General features: G+C 31.8%; 1 protein-coding gene across 4 annotated transcripts; it reads right to left on the bottom strand.

Moving 5' to 3' along the window:
- On the bottom strand, window positions 1–26,969 carry LOC130897203 (GATA zinc finger domain-containing protein 14-like). 4 transcript variants are annotated; one of them, XM_057805942.1, is made up of 16 exons: window positions 26,784–26,969; window positions 25,604–25,737; window positions 23,992–24,127; window positions 23,638–23,900; window positions 20,809–20,884; window positions 16,007–16,055; window positions 15,354–15,438; window positions 11,677–11,955; window positions 10,646–10,755; window positions 7,035–7,073; window positions 5,985–6,086; window positions 5,365–5,583; window positions 4,011–4,247; window positions 1,869–1,898; window positions 1,452–1,508; window positions 1–197 (listed from the first exon to the last, which is right to left on the bottom strand). In XM_057805942.1, exons 1-16 carry the CDS (start codon window positions 26,857–26,859, stop codon window positions 176–178), a joined length of 1,914 nt encoding a protein of 637 aa, XP_057661925.1. In that variant the 5' UTR covers window positions 26,860–26,969; the 3' UTR covers window positions 1–175. The 4 variants fall into 4 exon arrangements, with proteins under 4 accessions (XP_057661925.1, XP_057661926.1, XP_057661927.1 ...); XM_057805943.1 differs by having other exon boundaries at window positions 5,365–5,580; window positions 26,784–26,955; XM_057805944.1 differs by lacking the exon at window positions 7,035–7,073 and having other exon boundaries at window positions 26,784–26,955.
- Between the last annotated feature and the right edge of the window lie 68 nt (window positions 26,970–27,037).

Below are 27,037 nucleotides of genomic sequence, written 5' to 3'. Positions count from 1 at the left end.
TTTTACAATTTTGTATGAAATAAATAGTTTATTATAAATGTATTGTTGTTACAGAGATATCAAGTTATTAAAGGGTTTATTAATTGCTATAAAATTTGTTGAATTCACTTAACAAATAAATAATTTACCAATAAAATTTGTAGAAATGAATTACTATAATAATTTACTTTTAATCTTATCTGCTTCTTCTCATTTTCCTGAAACCAAAAAAGAATTAATAAACACATACCTGAAAAATCAAGATGTTGAGACAATACGATAGAAAAAATACCAAATCATGAAAATTGATATTGTTCAGTGAATTTCTAAATTTATTCATTCGAATATGAAAATCAAATCAAAGTGTTATTCGATTCGTTAGACTATTTTTTTGTATCTTTAACTATAAAATTATGGAATAATCTGATGTTTTATAAGATGTTGAAAGAATCTACGAGACAAGAGGGAAATAGACAGATGGAGTGATTCCAGAAAAACATCGGATTAAATCAAAGTTTTTTATTTCACACATCAATGTAAAAAATTTTGCTGGGAGATTAAATCTATTTATAGAAACTTGCATTGTGGGTTCACAGATTACGTGGTTTGTAGTTTCGTCCTCCTTCGTGCACCAGCACTCTGGATAGAAGTCCGGTCACTAGTCTGATTTTGTGCCTATTTATCTTGCAGCCATCACTCACCAGATTTTGAAGGACTCCCTTACACTCCAGCACTAGCCTAGAGCATACCTCAGCTGTTATAGCTTGTATGGCAGCTCTGCTGTCTGAGCAGATCGAAATTACTGTGTTCCTGTGGTGTCGATTGTGTATTGCGGTATAATGAAGCAGTTGGTAAAGGCTATTGATAAAAGTGGATCATGCTCTGTGTAAAAAGTGAAAAAATGCCACAGTTGAGCAAGAAAAAAAATTAAAGCAGGAATATTTGTCGGTCCACAAATAAGAACAGATCTTGTCTAGGTATATCAATAGAAAAAAACATGGACTTCATTTATTGCAGTTGACAAAAATTTTCTAGACATATCTAAAGCGGAACACTATGTTCAACTGGTAAATGAAATGCTTAACAGTTTCATATTACACAGCCTTTTTCCAGAGAATTTAGGAGATTCCAGTGAAGAACAGGATGAAATAATTCTCCGAGATATGAAAATTATGGAGGAACGCTCTCAAGGACGATGAGATATGCACATGATGGCAAATTACTGCTGGAGTTTAAGAAAATGCGTTAAGATGCATTCGAGAATATCGTGTAAATAAAATTTTCGGAGTGTTCACTGAGTATCTGGCGACTACTTAGTCTCATTAATGAACCTTTCTTCTGTCTTTATATCTAATAAAATATTAATATCATATAATAATAAAATATGTATGATTTTTCAATTGACTCGTGAATTTAACTTATAATATTATAATGAAAAAATAAAAAATGTATTTAAATCATGCAGTACTTACTTTTTTAAACTAATTTCTCTTAAAACCTTCGGCCTAGCTGCTCGTTTAGGTCTTGGGCTGAAATAAAAAAAATCAGCTTAGTCACAAACATTTTTTCAAAGCTTAATTTAATATAAATCCTCCAGATTGATTTGTGTTATGCGTGCTAAAGAAAGAAACTGTTGAGTTATAGGCTTGGACCAGCTATTCAATTATAGATTTGTTGAGAACGTCGAAATATCAATCATCTGATATAAAAAATAACTTGAACAAGTCTCCAAAGTGAAGAAATCCACTATCGGATAATAACAGGAGAGTCAGATCACGTCATTTGAACCCCCCCCTCTCCACTTCACCACTTGATAACAAGTAATAACAAGTAATAACAACCCCCACGATTTATAAGTTGAAAATTATAGATTTAGAGACTATACTTACGACATAATTGTTTGTGTAGATCTGGGTGGCCTGAAACAAGAGAGTAGTTTATTTCACAAAAAAAAGGGAATACATCCAAAAAAGCATTTTCGCTTAACACATTGAACCCAACCAAAATCAATGAAGTATTTTCTCTCTACGGTTCAGACCCGTTCTGGGACCTGAGGATAGTTGCCTTCCAGCCCAGAGTGTGTGGACCACACATAAAAAACATATTTCGCTCTTTGTATTGCAAATATTTTTTGTTTAATTTCTTGCAGTATGAATCTTGCAAAACAATTTGTCTCTAACTTCTTTATTTTTAAACCTATGCTTTCATATTAAATATTAAAAAAAAATGTAAATGTACTGTATTAAATGTATTAAATTTCCTCATGACCCAACAATTTTTTCCCTGCTTTAATCTTCATATGACATTTTTTGTATGAAATGTAATTTTTCTTATTTATCTTTTTACATAGAAGCAAGAAAAAAATATTTTGCAAGTTTTATACAGAAATTAGATTGTAATTTTGATAAAAAATGAGGATATTTATTTCAAATGAAAAGGGCGAAAAGATTCATTTCTTTCATGCGCGGTCCATAGACTCGGTCTTGGCCCTGGAAAAAGTTGTATTGATAAACTTGCCTTCGAGCCCAAAGCCTGAGGACCTCACATAAAAAAAATATTATTTCAAATAATTTTCTTCTCTTTTTTTTCAAATTACTTGCATCATGAAACTTGCAAAATGTTTTTCCTGTTTTTTTATTCTTATACCCATGCTTTTATGTGAAAATATATTAAAAAAATTAAAATCTATGAAATTTTCCCGAGACCCAACAATTTTTTTCCTATTTTAGTCTCCATATGGTAATAAGCACTATAATTGACATTTGGTATATGAAATATAATTTTTCAATACACATTGTTTACTTTTTTTATACTTTTACATAGAAGCATAGGTTTAAAAACAAAAAAACAAGAAAAAATTATTATTTTGCAAGTTCCATTCCATATACCCGCTCAGGGCAACGGGGAAAGTTGTATCGACATCGTGCCCATATTGGGCTTGTACAGCAAACATAAAAAACATGATGTTTTCGTACTTTTTATTTCAAATATTTTTTTAAATCACTAGCAGTATTAAAGTTGCAAAATATTTTTTTTGCTTTTCTTGGTAAAAAATATAATCTATGTAATTTCCTGATGACCCAACAATTTTTTCTTTCTATTTTAGTCGCCATATGTGGTGTAATTTCAAAGAAAAATAAGCATCATTTTTTGAAATTATTTATATGAAATATAATTTTTCAATACACATCGTTTACTCTTTTATATTTTTACATAAAAGCATGAGGTTAAAAACACAGGAGCAAGGAAAAAATATTTTGCAAGTTTCATACTGCAAGTATGCAAGAGAATATTTTCAAAAATAAAATGAAAAGATTTATTTTAAATGTGAAGAGCGAAAAGATTTATTTTAAATGTGAAGAGCGAAATGATTTATTTTAAATGTGAAGAGCGAAAAGATTTATTTTTTCCTGTGGGGTTCATAGCCTTTCTTTGGGCCCTGGAAAAAGTTGTATTGATAAAGTTGCCCTTGGGTTTAAAGTGGGCCTGAGGACCATACATAAAAAACATGATGTTTTCGCACTTTTTATTTCAAATAAGTTCTTTTTTTTAATTACTAGCAGTATGAGAATTTCAAATTTATTTTTTTCTTGCTTATTTGTTTTTAAACCTATCCTTCTATGTAAAAGTATTAAAAAATCTAAAATATATTTCCCGGTGAGGTGTAATTTCCAAGAAAAATTCTTTATTTTTGAGATTTTTTATATGAAATGAAATTTTTAAATACATATAGTTTATTTTTTATACTTTTACATAAAAGCATAGGTTTTAAAATAAAAAAAGAGAAAAAATATTTTGCAAGTTCCATACTGCAAGTAGAGTATAATTTCAAAAAAATACAAAGATTTATTTCCATAGACCCACCCTGAGCCTTGGGGAAAGTTGTATCGATAAACTTGCCCTCCAGTCCACAGCGGGCCTGTGGACCACACATGAAAAACATGATTTCTTCGTACATAAGAAAGTGTGGAAGAAAACAATGCAATAATGACCAGTTTCGACTTAACAAAATAAAAGAACAAGTTACTTACATTTTCATATTTTCTTTTCCTTTTGAATCGACAAGTTTTTTCTTCTCCAAATTTTCTTCACTTTCAAAACCAGAACTTGTTTCCGATATTTTCAATTCTCTACTTCTTCTAATTTCAAGATCAGTCACCGTTGTTTTAGGCGTACTATCAGAAACGTTAGTCAGCCCTCGTACTGCCCTGCCATATTTGTCGAGATTCAATCTTTCGAGTATAACTAGTGCTACTTTGGTTCCGAGGCTGTAACATAAAATAAATTAGTACCCGCAAGTTTGGCTGTTGGATTCTAAAAGCTTTAGTTATGGAGAAACTCCTTTCCCTAAATGTATATCAGTACTATGTGATATAATAATATTCATCCTTCATGAAACCATATTTTGTTTTCTCTTTTAGCAATATGTCATCCACTTCCACCATTCTATGTTGTAATGAATAAGTTGTTCTGATTTGAATATTTTGAATACGATATATGATGCTCCTATAATTTTTGGTTTATTGTAGCTATTATTTTGTTATCTTTAATTCTACTTCTAACATCGTGTATAATGATTATTTTATGCTTCTCTATAGCCAATTTCTCCATTAAGTTTACCTTGTTTATGACCATCACTTTGACAACTACACCCTATATATGAAAATGTAGTGCAATATAATTATGTTCCATTGACACAAACAAACATATTGAGTATAATGGGGAATAATCATACCAAACATATCAAGATACAGTATAAATTGCAAGGCAAAAAATAAAAACTAACATTCTGGCAGCAGCAGAGGAAGCGGTTAGCAAAAGAAAAGTCAATAAGTCGTCTACAAAAAACATAAAGCCCTGATGTAGAAGATGGATGTGGAATTTTAATAAGTTCTAGAAAACTATCAACTATAGAACATATTGCAGCTAAGATTTCACCTAGACATCAAAATAAACGGAGTCAAAACTGCAGGAAAAGGATACATGATGGGAAGTAGCGACTTCCGAATTGTATGCTACATAGATGATGCTGTAGATCAAGACTCTCTACACCGAATGCTTTCAGATTCAGCCAATCATATAACTAGAAAATTCAGAGAAAGAGCGTTTGATCCAAAGTAAAATAAGATCGCTCTTTCTCCGCTCTAGAAATTCCCTGTAATAACTTCCATCCGCTAATGACCTGCTAGGTGAGAGTGTAGAAACTCTTAAAAATTCTCTAATAAGTACTAAATTTAAGAGGAGAGTTACCAAATAGTTTACAAGAAAGTGAGTAGAGTTGTGAATATTAGATAAATGATTCAACTAACAAAAAACAATGAAGAAGAAAATGCAACATCTCGGTATGGTTTCCATTTTTCACCTATATACGAACAAGTTACTTACATTTTTCTGTTTTCTTTTCCTATGGTTTGAACAGTGTGTTCATTTTCAGAATTAGAGTTTGGTTCCGACAATCTCATTTCTTTACTTCTCCTAATCCTAATATCAGTTGTCGATGTTATGGGTGTAGTACCAAAAATATTATTAAGCCTTTCTGTTGCACTGTCATGTTTGTCAAGACTTAATCTTTGGATTATTATTTGAGGTACTTTAGCTCCACTGCTGTAACATAATAGTTATTTATTATACAAGTGCGTGAAGTGATACTTTTACGCATGAGTTACTTAAAAGTACTTCACGCACGATACAATATTTTATCTAAAACTATATTGATGATTTCCATTGACATTGGCTTGAGTTTTCCGAGAAATATGCAATAAGAACTTTTTTCGTGAATTTTTCATTTTTTTAGTGTTAAACCAATCCAAAAAATTGCCATATGAATGGCAGCACTAAATAGTGACGTCTTTCAATTCCACTAGTACCCATTTTAGAGTCTCCTTTTCTAGCTTTTAAGACTGCTGACGTCGTTATACTAGCAGTAGTTGATTGGAATAAAATTAAGAAAAAAACAAAAAGTTTACCTGTAATTTGTGTTTTATTATAAATATTAAACAGCTTACCTTCCTTTTCTTTTTGTGACATTTGACCGTTTGATTTTCGTATTTGTTTGTGACTTATCATTTACCCTTCTGCTCTTTCGTTGATTTTGAACAGGTGTAGAGCTGCAAGAGAATATCAAAGATGATTCACAATAAAATTTTGTCTACAGAATGTTTTATAAATATTCGTAATAAAACTGGTAACATTTCAGAAAGGTTTAGGAAACAAGTAGATGAATTATTAGAGAGACATCACAAAATACTTAATTTAGACAAAATAGTTGAAGTTTTATGATTTGTCCAAAACAAATTTGGAGGGAAGAAGCTAACGGTATTTCAGTTAATGAGAAAAATTGTTTGCAGACATGCGAGCCTTTCAGCAATTTCCCCTACTTATATTTTTTGAAAGCTTGAATGATATATGTTGACAGTTAATATTTGAACTGAATCATCACATTACTTTTTGTTAGAACTAATGTGTGTGCCACTTCTGGCACACAATTGCTGGTGTACCATTCAGAATTAACCGTTCTACGATGCACTAATGGAACCATGGCGGCATGGCTAGCTATTCTTAAAACTCAGGTGACCATTTGCTACCTGTCAGCTTCCGCTGAAATTAATCATAATAGATGCTTCTTGAGACAATAAATATTTTTTGAATCTAGTGATATCAAATTCTTTGAAGGATTTTTTAATATAATCCAGACAGGGAAGGCGCCGAGGGTGCTATACTTTCGATTCTCTTCTTCCAAAACCTTTTATAGAAGCATTTTTCTACACCATAGCAAGCCTATCAAGTCATTCAGGACATATCTATATCTGTCTGGGCCGGGTCAAATTTTGTCATAACGCATTCTTTAATGAATGATATTGGATTAAGAGTGTTTTTATGGAATTGGAATTTCAAATATATAGGATCCACAGAGGGGTAAAGTCTTGGTATTGGCCAGCTTCAAAAGCTGCAGTGTCAGTGCCTAGCCTTACGATGGAGTGACAAGACCTTTAGGTAGATTCGAAAGGCCTCGACCAATGGAATAAATTCTATATATAGGTGGGGAATATACTCACGTCGTCATTTCTTCCCTGGTTTTTTCCATTAAACCCAGCCTAAAATGAATAAATAATACATTACATATTAAACAATAATTTGAGCCATTTACTTTATTATTTTTTAAAAAGAAAAGAATGTAATGTAATGACAGACGCTACATTGAACATCTAATAAGCAGTCATGACAACAAGGCGTCGGTCATGTTGTTGATGGTTCTAGGAGAGAAGACATACTGGAGCATTGCTAGTGATTATTGTTTGATGAAGTATGGCTTTTTTGAGTGGATATAGTGAGAAATTGACTCATAATGACCGTAAGAGCTATCAGAAGAAAGTTCAGTAGTGTGGTTGTGACCCTTTTGATCTACGGTACAAAGATATGGAGGAAGATAAGAACTAGTGGCCACGCGTAACCGAATTAGACAGACTGTTTTCCGCACGAGCTTCATAACCAAAGAAGCTATGAAAAATTACAAGGGTTTGGAAGCTCACAATTACCTCATCTCTAATCTTGTATTTTCTCTTCGTGTGAAAGTGCTACCAGAGGAACGAATGATAGTGCTTTACAAAGTTTATATTGTACATGAAGCACTGTAATGTTCTTATTTTCTCTTGTTCGTCTCTTGTTAGTTATAGGATATGACTCTTATAACATTTCATTTTAATGCCCGAATCACTTTTCTAATCACTTTCATTGCTTTCAATTCTCCTAAATCATTTTATGTGTGTTCATATATCTTTCCATTCGATGAAACAATATAAAACTGAATAGTGTTTCTTTCTTTCCACTTGATTTCAATTTCCCTGCTGAAATTTATGTCTTGCGTCCCTAGGAGTAATTGAGATTTTTTTCAGATATTGATATTTGTTCAGTCTCATTATTTCCTGTGCGAAATATCCAAAATTTAATCTATTATATTTATGTTGAACGGTTTCATCGGGAATATGGATTATTGAGCCGTGTAGAGTATATGTAAATAAAGCAATATGGTAATTAGTCGTTTTGTCGATTCTGCGAGATGTAATTATTTTTGTTTCCAGGATCACGTCAATATAAGTAAGATTCAAATTTAACTTATTTTAATATTTTACAGTAATTAACTTTATTATGCTTTTAATTTATAACGTGATTATGTAATAATATAACTTATAACAGGTTTATTCACTTTATTCCTATATATAGAAAAATGTTTTATTTATACGTAAATAATAAATAAAAACTGTATTATAACAACATACGCTATATTGCCGGCAACGATAACCTCGTGATCATCAAGCAGACAACTGCTCAATTATTTCATATCAAGAACTTATAAAATAAACAAACAACAAATACTTTTTAAAAAATGTAAGCATCCTTTCGCCTATGATGAATAAGTTGAGCAAATTTTTGGTTTTTTTACGTCAGTAAACTAGCACCATACACATACGAGTATATTTTAAGATTTTTTATTTCGTATTTGACACTTTCTTCTCAACATCAAACAAAACTTAAAGCATTGTTCAAGCACTGCAAACACGGCCATAACTGCAGACTAACAAGCCAGGAAGGTCATGAGACATACGAGGTTGGTTCGAAATCCCATCAAAGCTCATTTAGAGTCAGAGCGCTCTGCGTGTAAGTCGCAGTGAGAGACTGCTTGTTCAAAGTTACCTTTTTTCACCTTCTTCGAAACAAGTTTACGAGGACAATTCTCTGAAGGAATCAACCGTGAACAAGTGGTTAAGGAAGTTCCAGGAAGGTCGTGAACAAGTGGTTAAAGAGATTTGTGCATTGATTCGATTAAGGGAATTTGGATTGGAAGTTTTTTCTATAATATCAGGTTTAATAATTGAACTTGAACTACCGGTATCTACAAGTAATTTTAATTTAGGATTATCAATTTTGATGTAAGGTAATGCGTGTTCTACTAAGTTACTTCTTGTCGTAGGCTCGTTTGTATAAAATTTTTATTTTCTATTTTGCCATAGTTATGTACATTTGATTTTAATCAGTATTACCTGTAATCTGATTCTGATAATTATGTCTTTCGTCTGATTGTTCATAGTCGTTTGTAAATAGTTCTTCGGAAATAAAATTTGAATTTTGTCCATAATATCCAAATGGTTGATTAGAATTGTTATTATTTGGCCATCTTTGTATATGTGATTTTGTGGAGGGATTTCTGGAAGTGGTTGACATAGGTGTTGGTTTAGGAAGTTGTTTCATGGATTTTTGGTTTGGTCTGAAAACATTTTGTGGAGGTCACAATACTTGTCTATTGGTCGGATATTGTCAGGGGGATATTTGTCTAGGTTAGATATCAACAGGTTGACTAGGGAATTGATTAGCTGGTTTATTATTGTCAATGGAGTAATATGGTTGTTGGTATGTTGTCTTGGTCTTTTGGACAATATTTTTATTGTTGATAAGATTGTCGATGATTACTATTAAATCTGAGTTGATGCTCTGCTATTGTCATTTAGATTGCCGTATAATTTTTTAAAGTTTTCAAATTCATTCAAATTGCATCTTCCAGTGAAGCTGGATTTTTCAGATGCAGATTATATCTTAAGGTAGTACTACAACCTGTTATGAAAGTGCTAAGTGCAGGGAGGCCGAGAAGAAGTGAGAGGAGACTCTCGTCCAGGACACCCGTCGACATCTGATGAAAATGTTAAGCGGATTCGGGCTTGTGTTCTTAAAGACCGTAGATTGACATTCAGAATGATTGCTGACGAGCTGTCAATCTCCAAAACAATCGTTCACGAAATACTGACACAAAAACTTGAAATGGAGAAATTGTGTGCGAAAATCTAACCGAAGCTGTTGACTCCAGAAGAGAAATCAAAGAGAGTTGAGTTCTGTGAGGATTCGTTGGGAATCAGGGGAAGGAGTCATCACTGGAGATAAGCTCTGGTTTTACGAATTCGATGTAGAGCTCAAATAGATAAAAAACAAGGAATGGAGGCTAGCTGAAGACACGAGAACAAAAAAATCGCCAAAATCAAGGTCCAAAGTTGATTGTTTTCTTGGTTTCTAGGGGTATTGTTCGCAAGAAATGTAAAATGATGCTTTGCGGGAGATTTGGAAGCGATCAAGGCAGAGAAGATACGGCAACTAAAGACTTTCAGCAATGTTATGAACGGTGGAAACGACGTTAGCAGAAGTGCATCTTGTCTCAGGGAGAGTATTTTTAAGGAGACCATATTGTAATACCTGAATAATTGTGAAAATAAAATTATTATTCAACTTTCATACATATTTTCCGGAAAAATTTCGTAACTAGTTGAAATAGAAACAATTTCCCCATATTTTTTGATCGCAAAGGAGAAATAGTTTCAGAGCATTCCTACTTGAATGAAAAGTCTTAGAAGTGACATAACTACAGATAAAATGGAAATCAGATTTGATAAAATAATAGGAAGATCTGAAGAAGAAATATTGATGAAAGAAGTTATAGAGGCAAATTTAGAAAACTCGCAAAGAAGTGGTAAATAGGAATTGAAACTTGAGTCTGTTCTGCGCCAATTTTAATTGAACACCCATTCTATAATTAGTTCTGTATGTGTAAATATATATTCCGATTTATGTATATTTATATTTTTGTTAATTTCAGTATGATAAATAATAACATTAATATACTTACCTTTGCATTGCAGCGATTTTTTCATCTTCATTTTTGCTTAGATTTTTATTAGATAAACCATCTACTTCCAGTGAATGTTCATTTACTATTGAAGAAATGTTATCTGCAAACTGATATAAACAAATATATAAGAGAGAGATTTAAGTGAAGATTTAGTCGATGAAGGTTATGTTTTCATCCAGTTTCAGCAAGAAGAAGAAGAAGAACCTGATGCGATAGAGCCCCAGTCGTCATTAAAATCGAAACATTCTGTACCTGGTCCTTCAATTATCGAAGAAGAAACAGTTACTGACTCGATAGAGCTCCAGCTGTCAACAAAATCAGAACGGTCGGTAACTTCACTTTCAGAAATTATTAACTCTCAAAAAATTAAGGAAACAAATCAGGAAGAGTTTAAAAACAACCCTACTAACATCAACACCTAGTAAGAAGAAAAGAATGAAACAGAAAAAGAGAAGAAGAATAATGTATTGAAGCAGAAAATGAGAGGGAGAGGAAGCATTACTTAAGAATTCAAAGATCAAATCTATTCGTGTTGTCAAAAGGAAAGTTTTTGACGAATCATCATCTAATGAATCAGTAGCACTTTCCTATAAAGTAAGTATTGATTTTGGAAAAAAATCATATAGATTATTTGTCTTTACAGTCTGTCAAGTAAATTATGATGGTTATGGTGGCGTATTTTCTAAGCAATTCCCCACAACATTTCGTTTTCGTGATTCTTTCAGATTATCAACTTCAGTAGGATTCTCTGACAACATCGCCAAATAAGTTCTCGTTTAGGTTAACCTTTGGTATTTTTTTGTATAAAGATTAGATTTTTTCAAACGCCCACATTTTTTTTTTATTTGGGTTTTTATACATTTTAATTTTGGGACAAAAATAAACACTTGCGTACTAATCACCACATTTGCAGGGCAAGATTTTTGAAGATGACAGGAGATAACAAAACTGCCCTATGTGTACATACAATTAATTAATGAGAATTCTTAATAATTACGTGTGTGGTTTTTTACTAAATATTCACTTACACTACTAGATGCTTGATTCACGTTTTGCATCTCCATATTTGTGTTTTCAAAATTATCAAATCTTGATTCGGATGGTGATGGCAATGATATGTCAATAGAAGAATTGAGAATCGGCATCCTTCTACTCGGACTTTCGTAAAAATCGTTAAGTAAAGTATCATCAGAAATTGATTCGCTCGCTTCTGCAGTCAAAGAAGACGTTCTTTCTACAACCGACACCGAGGAGTTGTCGATGTTTTTGGTATGCTCTACTGGCACTGGGTGAAGGCATATTCGATTCTTGAAAAAAAAAAACATTATCAAATGATTATTTCGAGAAAATTCCAATTAGTTTTCATTCTATTACTCTGTATTCAGAAATGGAATTATTTTTATAACCTTATTTTTAATTAAATAAAAGTTTAACACGTACAATTTTGGAAACAAATGTCTGACTACACTGCCGGTCATAAAATTAGAATATATTTTAGAAATTTAATTTTTTTTGGTTTTTTGTTCGGTTAAACCACAAAAAGTTTTCATTGTTTTATTCTGAATACACTGTTTACACCATCACTACACCAACAACATTCACAATTACACTATCGCAAAATTAAAGACCAAAGTGTACTAACACTAATATATTTCCCAGCTTTCGAATACTTCATGTATTCATCGTCTGGGAATTATATAGTTAGATATTCATAATAATATTAAAATTGACGTTGGATAGACATAATGAGAGTATTGAATTTTGAAATTGATGAACCTAATGTTATTTAAAACATATTACAAATTTTAACAAACTGCAATTTTTAACTAATTTAATTCCAACACATAAGTATTCAAAAGCTGGGAAATATATTAGAGTTTGTATACAAGGACTAGAATAATAAGGATTCCAGCAAATTTTGAAATAAGAACCCTTAAATAAATTATATTTTCAAGCTTTAGGGAAGTCCTCTTCCAATTATCAGGGAGCTACCATATAGAAAGAACATCATGAGTTCGACTCAATTATTGCTATCCAAAATATAAGGATTCTAGAATAAATTTCAAAAATCTTCGATCGTCGGAACTATGGTAGTGACATTTGACCTACTTTGAGAGAAAGTTAACCGAAGGGCTTGGTAAATCAGTCACTTTCGAATAGAAAACCCATTAAAAGGAGACCTTACTGCAGTACATGTATGATAAGTAAATGGTATAGTGGGAGAACACCTCGAAATAACCCTCGACAGGTCATTTGATCAATTACAAAATAAAATCAGTCCTAAACGGTCCTAGGTTGCGCGGTGGTAACTACCACCGTGTGTTAATTTGTTAAGTTTAAAAATGTATTATTATGGTTAAAACTAACTGATCCATGGGGATCTAATAAAAGAAAGAAAGAGTAAATTTCCCTAATGTCTGATTTTTATTAATACAGTTTTTAAGTTCAGAGATGTAGGAAATTTATGGGAATGTTCTATTTATGTTGTATTTTTCGGTTGTTGTTGTATTTACTGAAACCGTTGGTGATATTCATACTGAACACACTGTTTACACTACCTCTACACCAACAAGATTCACAATGACACTGTCGGATGCGCGTTTCGATAACCAAGTTTTCGTTTTCAGAAAATGAAGGTAAACTGTTTACGGATGTACAATGGGCTCATCAATATCCAGTATTTTAGCGCAAATAGTAATGGAAGAACTTGAAGAGCAAGAAATAAAAAATTTAAAAATGAACATCCATTTTTTTTGATATGTTGATGATTGCATAACAACAATACCTAAAGATGAAAAAGAAAATGTCTTAAAACAATTCAATAGTTTTCATGAAAAATTACAATTTACAATGGAAGTTTAAGAAAGTAATAAAATTAACTTTCTAGATAGTACTTTATATCATAAAAATAACAATATAAAACAGAAAGGTTCATCAAGGAAGCCTGGTCATCTAGATACATTAATTTCAACTCCAACCATCCTTCTACTCAAGAGTAGTAGTCCTTGCGGATCGTGCTATTATACTTCAGATACTAAATACCGAAAAACTAACATCGCCAAGGCAAAAAATGCATTGCAATTAAATGATTACCTTATAAAACTAATTAATACAATTTTCAAAGACAGAATAAAAAATTTTATCTCACAAAATGATAATAATAAATAATTTATATCTCTTCCTTTCATTAATGGTCTGTCATATTAATTTCAACATTTATTCAAGAAATATGATTTTAAAATGTGCATCAAACGCAATAACCTTTTGTCAAAACTCTTTTTTATACTAAAATCAATAACACCAAAATCAAAAAGCCATAATGTTGATGAAATTTCTTATAATAACTGTGAAGGTACATATATTGGCTAAACAAGCCAATATCTGGAAAATAGAATAAAGAGTCACAAATATAGCAAAAAATGCAATAGCTCTAACAAAAAATGAAAAAGAAAAAAAAAACAGTTTGATTATACAAATACAAAAATTATTAAAACAGAAAACAATTTAAAAAGAGAAAAAGACGAAGATAAAATTAATGAGATCATATCACATACAATGCCACACATTCATTCTATTAATATAAATGTGTACTGTATTTCAATTGTGCTGTCCTTATTACGATGAGTTGAGTAAAAAATATCGACATGTAGTTTTTTATTAAAAAAAAGTTTTTAAATAAAAAGTGCAATATACTTTGACGACTTACACTTTGGATGAGTTAGATGTTGTATGTTTCGAAGAATAATTACTTTTAGATTATATATTGTTCGGAAACGTTTCCGCGGTCAGGATTATGAATAACAGGACTAGGTTCACATCAAAGGTGTAACAGACAAAATTTGCAAAATCCTCAAACCTCTCGGTATTCGCACAATCTTCAAACCCTATCAGAAACTCTCCCATCTAATTAGATCCGTCAAATACAAAATATCCAATGAACACCACGGAGTCTATGAAATCCCCTGCTCAGATCGCTCTCGTTCCTATATTGGCCAGACAAATCGGCGTATTTCCGTCAGAGCAAAGGATCACTTGTTGTCTGGCAATAATTCCGATATTTCCTCCACTCTTGCCCAACATCGTGTCTATACCGTACACACAATCGATTTCAATAGAACCAAAACTATCGCTCCACTCTGCTCCTTCAAGTCCAGGATTATTCGGGAAGCTATCGAAATAGAGAAACGTCCAAACTGTCTGAAGGCAAGGGACAACAATCAGAGATTGCCGACAACTTGGAAACACCTTCTTCATCCACTTCGCCCCAATACCACTCCGGCCAACAACACTTCCTCTAAAACCCCCCGTGAAGCAGATCTCCACAAATTAATCACCCCTTCCGCCAACAATGTATTTCCTACACGCGCCAAAAATCTCTAAACCCGTGAATAGGTCTCCTATAATTACAAGGTACAGGAGACTAACTCCTCAGTTAGATCATCACTGGCAGTAAGTGTCTTAGTGTCAACAGTGTTCTTGATGGTAAGCATATTATTTTTATTTTCTATTTTAATCATTTTATATTTGTTTCAGCTTTTTATTTCCTCTCCATTTATATTTTAGTTTCTCTGATGATGGGAAGAACACTTCCCGAAAACAAACTTGGATTTTTAGTTCAATAAATTTCAGAAGTTCACAATTTCCAAAATTTATTCATCTGGAAAACTCTTTACCGACTTAATATTAATTTAATAATATGTATTACCTCCTGAGGTCGATCAGTAAGTGTCTCACTTGAATTTGTACTGTTATTTTCTTCAGATTCTTCTGTGATCGTCCTCAATCGTGGCCTAAAAAGAAAAATTGTTTCAGGCACGATGGTGGTTTCAATTTACCAATGCTAGTTTGAAGTCTGCTGCGATAAATAACCAATACTGAGAAGTATACTTCTACTCGATTTAGTAATTTCAAGTAGATACCTACAAGATGTATTTTAATGAAAATCATGTCAATATAAAGATCACTCCTGAAATTCGAGAATTATGTAATATTATTGTTATATCCACATCCATTTTTGTTTATTTTTCTATCAGCATTTCGCTTTTACAAATTTTTTGAACAATAAGAAATATTATATGAATATTATGATCAAACTCTTCAATAAATGTGGAATTATACGTTATTTTGAATCAAAAATAGTTTTAGTGACAGAAATCCGCATTGGTGACAAGAAAATTATATCACAATACTGGAAATCGATATTATCAACAGTGAAAAATTGTGGATTTACTTAGATAAAATCAGTAATAAAATGCAAAATGTTTATAATGGTGCAAATCAAATGAAATAATTTAATACGATAACTTTGGATAATTGCTGCTCTTTAGATTGGAAACCCAAACAAATCTTTGTTCTCACCAATAATCTTGGTCGCTAGCTTCTCCATCTTCAACGCCAAATTCGTCATCTAAAAAAATAATAAAAACTCAATAATGCCATGAAATTTCACAAATCCAGGAAATAAAGCATTTTGTCTCGCAATTTTTTCGTCCTGCCTGGATTTACTTCACAGGGGCAGACATTTTTTTATATTCTGACTACAGGAATCTATGGAAAAAGTAAAAAATGTTTTTCACGTTTTTTTCGTGAAACTAATATTTTTTGAGTTGTTTGCGGTTGAAAGTAAGTTTTTTAACGTAAAAATCGATATTTTTGCGAATAACTCGAAAAATTTGATTCTTATCAAAACAACTGTAGAAAGCCAAATTGTCGTTTATCTTTATCCTCCCATGATTCTCTTTATATATATATATTATATATATATATATATATATATATATATATATATATATATATATATATATATATATATATATATTATTTATATATTATTTATATATTATATATATTATCAATACACTCAAAAAGTTTGATCAATTTAAAATGGGTAACTTTAGAAAAATTGGACTTTGTTGCAATTCCATATTTTTCACCCTTCACTCCAAAATATCTCCGAAAATACTGAAGATACGAACAAAATGATACGATACTAAATTGTAGCTTTTTTAATGACTAAAATTTTCTTGTTCATAGAAATTGTACACAGTGAATATTTGGCGAGATAATAATACGAGGGAACACCACCTTAACCGATTCCTAGCTCAGTCACTCAACTAAAACTACAAAAATTATATTACTACTGGGCTTATTGCGTTTTCTTGGAGAACGTTATTCATAAGTACCAGTGGCACAAAGATTCCATATGACACAATCATGAATGATTTCTAAAGCACCAGGAAGGTTCCATGAGACGGTAAGACATCAAAGAATACCATGAGTATATAACTGATTCAAATCAGGGGCAAAATTGGCAACTTTTGCGATAAGTCAAGGATTTGTTAGATCTAGTTCCGGTCACCAAGATTAAAAATACCGCTATCAATAAGAAATAAACAATAATATGAAAAGGGGTTAACTTAGTTTGATTTTAAGGACAGATTGTCTGCAACTCCGTTAATCACAGTACATTAAAGTTCGCTGCTATAGTTTTCTATACATTATTTGGATTAAGACTAGGCCAAGATATGTGTATGTTGGTGGAACAGTAATGGTATGAGGTCATCTTTGACATATTAGAACCTATACGTTTTGCTTTCGTTGGAGAAAAAAATGTCTCTCCTTGGTTGATAATACTCTACCACAGGACTTGTCCAAAATAACTTTGAAAACATCGATATCACAGCCATAGTAGTATGACCGCTAATCTCGATGGAATAGACTTTTTTAGTTGATAGTCGTTTATAAGCTTCATTAAGTGTAGCTCAAAATTTACACGAGCTAACTCTCATTGAAACTTTTCCGAAGCATTGAGTTTCAATTTCATATAATCTCGTGAGCAACAAAATCGACTCAAGTCGCACGCTCGTGGTTAAAAGTAAAAGTCTGTAGCTTTTTTTATTTTAGCATCTCATAGACATTAGTTTCAACTTCATAATGAGTGATCCACGTTGTTATTGAGTTTTTTTTTGTAGAAAAAAAAATCAGACAAAAATATTAAGATTCCTTTTCATTTCGCCACTAGTTTCAATAAAATCAAGTCGGTTTTTGTTTCCATTGAAATGCCCATCCAAACAAACTAAGAACCTCCTCCAAAAGCCACGTTTCCTTTTATGCAACATTGCGTGAATCTGTCTTCAGGTCTTCAGTGGACTCGTCCTCTTCTATCGCTACCATGCAATACACTCTGCGTTCGTCTAAAATAATGGAGCCCCATTGTTCGTAAGTCCAATTAACGTGTTCTCTGGCAAATCTTAGGCGGGATGCTCGGTGGGCTAAGGTTAATTTGGGGCTAGTAGCTGGCCTTTTTGGGTCAAGATTTGCTGCCTTAAGTCTTCTTCTGACTGTCCAGCCACTCACAGCCATTCCTTGCGTTGTCGGTGATGTACTGACAATTAATAGGTCATTTCTCTAGAAAGTGCACATTTTTCTTCTGGAACCGCTTCTTCGATAAAAGTTATCAATCTTTTGGTAACGACGGTAAACTATGAGAATACTAGATTGACTCATAATGAGCGCACGGGCCACTTCTAGCTAATTCTGGCCTTGTCACAAAAGGGTGATCGCTTAAGCTACTTTATCACTTGCTGTGTGTATTTTCAGAAATAATTCTTCTTTGTTGTTAATGGAGATGTGTATCTCTTGACGTTTTGTGGCTAACTGACAGTCGTGGATAAAGAGAGAGAGATTCGTCAGATAGAATTTAGTAGGACAAGGAATTTTTTTATAGGGTTTGTTGGAGTGGGCCTTGATATAGGAATTGCTCCTCTGCAGAGCAGGGGTTGTGGTGGTTGCGTTGTGTTTGCTAAATTTTCTGAAGAGGTAAAGTGAAGATTTAGGATTTTTGGCTAGAAGAAAACTAAAAAAACTTTTTTTGTTTATTTTAAATTTAAAAAGGAGGGTACAACTGCAACTGCGTTATTCCCTATGGTCGGCCATTTGGCTCAGAAACCGGTTCACCAGGTTGCAGGGAAACCACAGAAAACATGCAACACCGATGATCGACGAAGAGTGTGTAGGGTGGGTGTGGGAGGCAAGGTTTTATCTGATATTCTCTCCCGGATATGGGAGAATTCTTGGACTTGAAGTCACCCTTTATGATGGCTCCTTTCTATCGACGAGGTCGATAGAAAGTGTTTGGTGGGGGTGTTTGTAATAGGAAATGAAGGTGATTGTCTCGTTATTCAACGAGATATCGATGGCTATGCAATCCAGGTTCTGTTAAGACAGAAATGCTGGGAGTGGGTGGGGTGAGGAGGGGAGTCCATTGCCATATCAGTAAAAGTTCCTGTCCAAGTGGTAAGTGGTGTAATCAGTAAACAACAGAGGGAAGAACTCCTGTGTGTGAACTACATTGGTAGAACAATCGAACGAAATTAATTCTGTTAAAATACTTTTTTTCAGATAAACATATTGATTATTAATAAAACTACAGCAGATTAAATAGCATTAATCATTACTCTAACTTCTTCTTTGAAGTCTTCTTATCAACAGGATACTGAATACACTATTTACACCACCGCTACAGCAACACGCGCGTTTCGATATCGTCTTCAGAGACTGAAGACACACAATTTACCTGTCCGAAATCTTGAGTTTTTTCGTCCTTCCTAATTACATGTGACTTACACTCAGTCATCATCATTCTGGTGAGTTCTATTAATGTTTTTGGGACTTGCAATTTTGACATGTCGTTCCGTAGTATGTCTCTATCCATATCTTGATAGTAACACTTTTCTATAATTTTATTTAAAATCTATTGTTGATCTCCCGGACTTAACTCCATATTGACAGTCTCCAAGATGAGTTTCCGTATACTTTTTCAATCTTGTATTAACGATGGAAGTAAAATCTTGTAGACCATATTTAGTAGGGCGACAAGTCTGTAATTAGAGCACATTTTTGGATTTCCTTTTTTGAATATGGCTCCACTGTTCCATCCGTCTGACATTTGTTTGTTTTTCAGAGTAGCTCTATTAATTGGTGTAGTCTATTCAGTAGTTACTTTCTTCTGTATTTTACCGTCTCATCTGGTTATCCCGCTTTGTTTAGTTTCAATTTTTTAATGGTATCATCTACTTCATTGAGCATGTTGGTTGTTCTTCACCGTCTATAAAAGCCCCTTCTGTGCTCAAATCATTTTCTCTTAATATATTTTTAATGTTCCCATAATTTATCTCTCTTCAATGTAGTTTTTATCTATTTTCATGTTTGATAATTGTTGATTTTTTATGTTGTTTCTAATGTTCTCTTCTAATTCTTTCATTATTTTATTGTTCCACACTTCTCTTTTACGTTTATTTAACTTTGCGCTTCTCTTCCTCAGTATTCTATCTGTTTCATGTTCCAATCTTTTTGGTAGCTAGCCATGTTACTCTTGCCATTTTTCTTTCTTTTGCTGTTTTTAGTTTGTAGTGTGCTATCTGCTATGTCCAAAATACTTTTGCCAGTTTATGTTCGTGTCCGTTCCATCGGAGTCTATCTTTAAAAGTCTTTTCATCTGATTAATGAATTCTTGTGAACTATCTTTCAGTTTTTCTATGTTCCATCTTTTTTCATTTGCTCTGATTTCTTTTGTTGTTATGGTAAGATATGGTGGACGAAACTTTCTTCTTCTCCTTTAAAAAAAAAAAATAAAATCTTCAGCTATGTACCATCAATTTTTACCAAGCATTATCTCTATTGCAATTTTTATTGCTAACCTTAATACTACATTTCCTCAGTAGGTAATGACAAAATTAGATCACACTTACACTACTCACTATTTATAATGTTTAACTGTTCACTACTTGTATAATTTATTTAAATTCACTATTTACTATTTCTTTCACTATAACATTGAATTAGATACTGAGTACTCGCTGATAAACATAAAGTAATCAAAACCACAAATGAAAAAACCTTCATATAAATTAGTTTTTAAAAGCAATATACAAACATGTAAAAAACAATATCAAAGATGCCGCATTCGCCAAACTTTAGACTCTTGCATCATAACCGAACTGGACCGACTTCGCGGTCCATGTCGTGAACGAGTTCGTAACATTACAATAATTAGTTGATAATTCTATTTTCTAATAAAATTGTATTATTTATAACAAATAGCAACAAGTTTCGTCTGACATAATGCATAGATAATTATTATTTGTCATGAAACTACTTACTTTCTTCTTGTACATCCTCCATCTCGTCGTTTTCTGATAAAGTATTTCTTCTTCGATCTTGAGAGACATTATCATTCTGAAAAAATATATAAATGTAATATTAACAGTTAATAGCTGTACTCTGTGTTTAAAATATCTAATAAATGTATCATAATGTATCATAATGTATATAATGATGAAATACACTACCGGCCAAAAGTTTTGCACACTCCATAATACACTCATTGCGATACAAAATAAGACATTTTAACAAATTTCTCTTCTATATTGTCAAACGAAAACTTCTTATCGGCTAAAAATAATAGTGTCCGTTGTTATTTATCGGTGAGTGCGACAAGTTAAAACTTGCAAGTATTGTCTTATTTTTTCATAATTTGTTATCTGTGAATGATTTATTCGGCGTTTATGAATTGTAGTTTAGTCCCAATTAGCCTTGTGAGACGCAAGAATGTGTTGCTACTTTTTGGACCAAGACATCTTTTTGTAAAGTTAGTATACGAATTTTTTTGTTCTGGCAAATTTAGACTTACAAGTTTTAATACAGGTAAAACCATGGAACTATCGGTTGAAACTCGTGCATTAATCGTAAATCTAGGCAAAAGTAACTGTACCATTACAGCCGGACTAGAAATACCTGGAAGTATCGTAGACTACAATGTGAAAGAATATGTATCCACTAGGAGCTTTGGAGATATAACATGTTTAAGGAGGCCTTGAAAATCCAGCACAACTGAAGATTAACGTATTTTATTGATCAGTAAACGTGATCGATGACTCATGGACCCAGAGATAGCAGCTCAGATCAATGAATCTAGGCATGTACTTCTACGGTGAAAAAAATTAAGACAAGTTGGTCTTTTTGCAAGGGTGGCAGTGAAGAAACTCTTTAAAAACGTCAAAATAAAATTAAGAGATTGCAGTGGACTGAAGAACATTAAAATTGGACGCATGAAGAGTGGAAGAGAGTTTTATGGAGTAATGAATAAAAGTATGAGGTTTTTGTGTGCAAAAGCGGATGTTATATCCATGTGTAAAACACGGCGAGGCCTCGGTATGATTTGGGGATGTTCTGGAGGAAGAGTGACTGGAGACCTGGTCAACATTGAAGAAATTGAAATTTTAAAGGAATCTAGTATGTTCTGTCCAGTGCATGATCGACAGAATATTTAGCTACCACCATGACAACGATCGCATGCGTACCCCGTAGCTGGTTAAAGGTCATCACAGTCGCCGTACCTCAACTAGATTGATTTGTTGTGGAACAAATGGAACTAAATAGATGATTATTTGTCAAAATTATTACAGAGAATGCCAACATTGTGCACCGAAATAATAAAAGTAAAATATATATAATATATTCTTTAAAATATAAATATCAAAATTGATCGTTTTGTTTTTATTTGTTGTATATCATCCATCTATAGGGCGGGCAAAAACTTTCGACCAGTAGTGTATAATGTTATTTTATTTAATAATCGCAACTATATAACTGAAATAACCTTTATTCTGACCTCTATTAATGGAACACTCAATAAGACAAATATTTACTTATAACTGGGTATCTGAGACATTGGGTAAGGGGAATACCTCTATAAGTGAAACCAAATTTGCAAATCCCTTGATGTCACACTCAACCAGGTTCCACTGCATTACATGTACTCAACAAAATAAAAATTTTTATTAATGGATAAAAAACCAATAAAACATTGATAACCTTCAGTAACATTTATCAAATATTTATAATTATTTTGAATATATTTGGTCACAATTTAACTTGGTTGAAAAAAATTTTTATTTTAAAACTAAAAAGTTGATGGTTTTTTGGTTTTTCAGCATTTTATGCAAGAGTATTGGTAGTACATTTGGAATGGGAATGGGATACAAAACTAATTCTACAAAAAACCACCAAATTCTTCAACTTATTACATGAACAACGCTTTTGGATTTGATTTTCAACAAAATCGTGATTAATTTCATAAAAAAATGATTGTAATTATCATTAAGTTTAAAGCATGTTAAGAATAGCTTTTTAGATTACCACCAGGATATTGAAGGGACCCTTTTTGAGTCTTGGTTCAAAGAAAAATTGGTACTAGCACTACATGCAAAGTGTAATTGTGTTGAATCAATCAAGGCAAATTATTAAAATTTCAACTCAATATTCTTCCAAAGCAGACATACAGGAGTTTCTACTTGAACAAGATTTATATTTCAAAGAGCATTACACAAAGAAGCAACTCATAGTGGTTTTAGAAATTCAAATAGTTACCAACGAATATACTGTAGACAAATTAAGTTGAACATTATGGAACCGTTGGCGATATTCATACTGAATACACTGTTTACACCAGCATTGCACCCACACTCACAATTACACTAACGCGCGATTTGATAACCAAGTTATCGTCTTCAGAGACTGAAAGTAAACTGTTTACCTTCATACTACCAAGTATGAAGATAATGAGTGTAATGACATTGATCATGATGATGGAAGAGATTAAGGAAATGGATCTGTCGATAATAATCACAGTGTAAAAAATGAAGGACCCCATACTAAAGTTATCTTCAGTAACAAATAAAAAAAATTATATGAAAAATCAAAAGGTTCGACCAAAAAAGAAGATATCAGGTAGCAAGGCTCATATATAATAAAACAACCTATAAAAAATATGAAGAAGAATAGGAGAGAATCCTAAAATCACAAAAACCTTTTAATATGTAGGTTAACATTACAATACCTTTTATGAAGAGTTCATTCTGCATTATTGTGCTTACTTGATCATTTAAGTAACATAAAGATATTTTAATATTTATGTATCATTAACTTACCACTATCCCAGTTACCCCATTGTTTTCATTATTACTATTATTAAAAAAAGATGAAAAGCTTTCATTCAAATCTACACTTGTTCTTGGTGGAGTTGCATGGCTAGGTACTTGGTCGTCACTTCGGCTTTGTCTCTGTGGTGTAATTGATGGCTGTTCAGAATTATTTGGGGAATCTAAATAATTAAATCGAGAAAGCGTTATCGTTGGATTATTTATTATCGTCCCATTAACCATGTGAGGTTTCACTGTCAGTGTTTGTGGTTCTACAACGTATACTCATCATATAATATAACTGTAAATTGGGTAATGTAATACTTATTTGAGGTAACTAACTTTGAGAGAAACTACACTCACCCTTATTTAAGCCACAAACTGCAGTACCAACAGCACACAACTGCATTATTTTAGCCAAGTGTTTAACACCATCTGTCATCTTTGGCACAGTCAATCTGGTTGTGTTGTCAATTGTACTGAAAATACTTTTTAAATTCTGAAACAATAAATAATGTTTAGACATCCACTATTTCCAGAAAAAATTTAATTGAGTCTACACATATGAAATGTTACAATGAGACAACATTGAATGTATGTCGGAGTGCTTCATAAAATACAGAAAATAATTTCTAAAAAACATATTGTGGAATAATTTGTTTTGAATTAGAAACTGTGATGTTTTTCAATTTACACAATTTACTCTTTTTATGTTATCGGAGATACTGTTTTTTTTAAGTTTTGTTATTTTTTTTAATTGAATTGAGTCTTGTTAAATAAAATGTTACAATGAGACAGCTTTGAATATATGTCGGTGTGCTTCATAAAATACAGAAAATTATTTTTAGAAAATGTATTGAGGAATAATTTATTTTTTATTAGGAGCTGTGATTTTTTTCCATTTCCTACAATTTACTTTTCTAATTTTATCGGAAATACTGTTTTTATTTCTAGTGTTGCTGTTTTAAGGGGATATTCTGGTCTAGAAATTTGAAAATTTTTTTTTGAATATTTTCAAAACTTAGACCCTTAAGAATTGTCCTTAAACTGTCCAGTAGAATGAGTTATTCAACTAGAATTATTTCTCAAACTTTGAACACGTTTTTCTTGGAAACTATTTTTTTTAAGTGGTTGACATGATATTTCAAGTTTTACTCAACCAATTCCTTTGAAATTTGTAATCTTTTTTATATATCTCTCTATCGCGTCTGCCTTGGATTTTTAATTTAGAGTATTTTTAAAGAATTCGAAAAGGTCCCAAAGAAGTGGCAAAAAAAATTGATATTTCATGTCAATGCCATTTTGTGATATTTTTTGGCTAAGGTCAATGCAATAGCGACATCTTTACAGATTAAAAATTTTCCAAGGTCACTGCAAGGGCTGGAATCATGTCCCATGTAATTTATTGAAATTCTGATTTTCATTTACAATTTTTTTATATTCATAAAAAGTAAATAATTATATGAAAAACTGGACAGAAAAAGTGCCTAAAATTTAGGATTCTAGACTTTCATGTATAATGTGTAGAGATCCACTATTACCAGAAAAACCTATTGAGGAATAATTTATTTTAAACTAGAAGCAGTTTCCTCGGAGGCTGAGTACAGGTGTGGCAAGCCACCAAGGAAAAATTAATTTTTCCTATTAAAACAAAGTTCTAAGTTGATTTCATCCTTATTTTGATATTCATGATGAAGATGCAGGTCAGAAAGAAATGAAGTAGATGCTTCAAAAAATGTGATAAGCTGTAATTAAGTATTGCACATAGTTCAAACTAAGCGGCTACAATTCTAAATAGCATGTATAGCCTTGTATATACATCCAATTAATTTAATTATTAAGACCAAGTACCTTGTGTCCATTAAGGGAGTATTAAAGCAGTTGAATGAAAATATTGAAACCTAAATACTATCTTATTTACTCCATGGAAGTCTCTTTAAAACATTGTGATTATTATGATTATTATTTTACTTACTACATATTTAGAATTTAATTTAAAATATTCTTCTTGCATTTCATTAAGTTGTTTCTGAATCATTGCCTTTTCTTTTTGAAGTTTTGCCACACTTTGTACCAAATTTTTATTCTTTTCTCTCAGAGCTTGTATATCTGAAAATAAGATATATCTGGTATATTAAACTGTTAATACACAATATGAAGCAAAAATAAATAAAATGGAAAGAAAGATTTCAAAAGATAGTGAAAGAAATACAGAAAGGATCAAAACTCTAATCAGACACCTGAAAATGTGAAAGGAAAAGAATAAATTCCAATATATTATATGGTATGTCAAACTTATAAGGTACTTCAGAGATCTATGAGTATTAAACATATGCACAAAATAATTTTTACAATATTTGATATTGTAGCATGATTCCAATATGCTTTAACAAATATAAAAAAAATTACCTAAAAACATGTATAATATTTCTGAGATGTTCTAGCAGCTTTCTCTAGAATACCCATTAATATGATTCATTGAGTTTTAGCAGCATTGTTGACATTTTGTTAGCAAATTGTACAAATTTTATGTTTTATCATAATAAATATTCCCTATCAATAGACTTTTCTCTCTAATTGAATACAATTTTTATGTATAAAGAACATGCAATTATCAAAAAGAATTACTTTTAATCACTTTAAAATACCAAAATATTGTATAAAATTGTCTGGAAAATCTACGAGTGAAGTTTGGGGTTAAAACCATGCAAATTCCTAGTTTTGAACATCAGTTTCTATAAACTTTAGCAAGATGTATCTTATTGTTAATGAAAAAAATATTGTTCAAAAGTATTAGTCAGCAGCATTTTAATATGAAATCTTGTGCATTGTGCTAACTACCAGAAACAAAAAGAGGAAATTTATGCATAAGTATCAATCTATAATATATATTAGATAACCTATTACTTATGAACAACATTATTCATTGCTTCTGTGTCTGATTCATTTCAACTAATAAATATCAAATAATAATAAACGTAACCAAATAGGATATTACATATTTAAAAAGATTAAATATATATAATGACGTTAAAATCATCTGCCAAATAAATTACTTAATTGTTTGTTTAGTGTTCATAAAGTTAAATAAATCAGTTGAGGGATCATATGAATGTGTATATACCCAAATTCCATCTTGCATTCTATAAACTTACCAATATCCATTCTTACATATTGCTCGGATATATTTGCAGATAATTCTTCTGCGTTAGATTTCTTCCGTCTAACCATTTCAACTTAACATATTTTCAAACTAAAAATCAAAAAATTAAATTCCAATACAAATGGCTTTAGAGGTATTGACAGTTTATGTGTCTGATTAGTTGGTGGCCAGCACATTTAGAGAACACAGCCAGGTTTTATATATAATTCTGTGGTTGATGGCACTTTGATTCTATGGATTCTACTG

This window comes from Diorhabda carinulata, chromosome 8 (genome assembly GCF_026250575.1).
Source record: "Diorhabda carinulata isolate Delta chromosome 8, icDioCari1.1, whole genome shotgun sequence".
NCBI lineage: Eukaryota > Metazoa > Arthropoda > Insecta > Coleoptera > Chrysomelidae > Diorhabda > Diorhabda carinulata.
Note: the sequence above shows the minus strand (reverse complement) of the source record. Positions and strands in the feature narration are given on the sequence as shown.

What these genes read in the sequence shown, in the direction of transcription:
- LOC130897203 (XM_057805942.1), bottom strand. Translation starts at nt 26,859, where the DNA reads ATGGTTAGACGGAAGAAATCTAACGCAGAAGAATTATCTGCAAATATA. An exon ending in AGTTTGTGGCTTAAATAAGG is followed by an intron (nt 23,901 to 23,991) that starts GTGAGTGTAGTT and finishes TATACGTTGTAG; the next exon opens with AACCACAAACACTGACAGTG. An exon ending in GGAGGATGTACAAGAAGAAA is followed by an intron (nt 16,056 to 20,808) that starts GTAAGTAGTTTC and finishes TTATTTTTTTAG; the next exon opens with ATGACGAATTTGGCGTTGAA.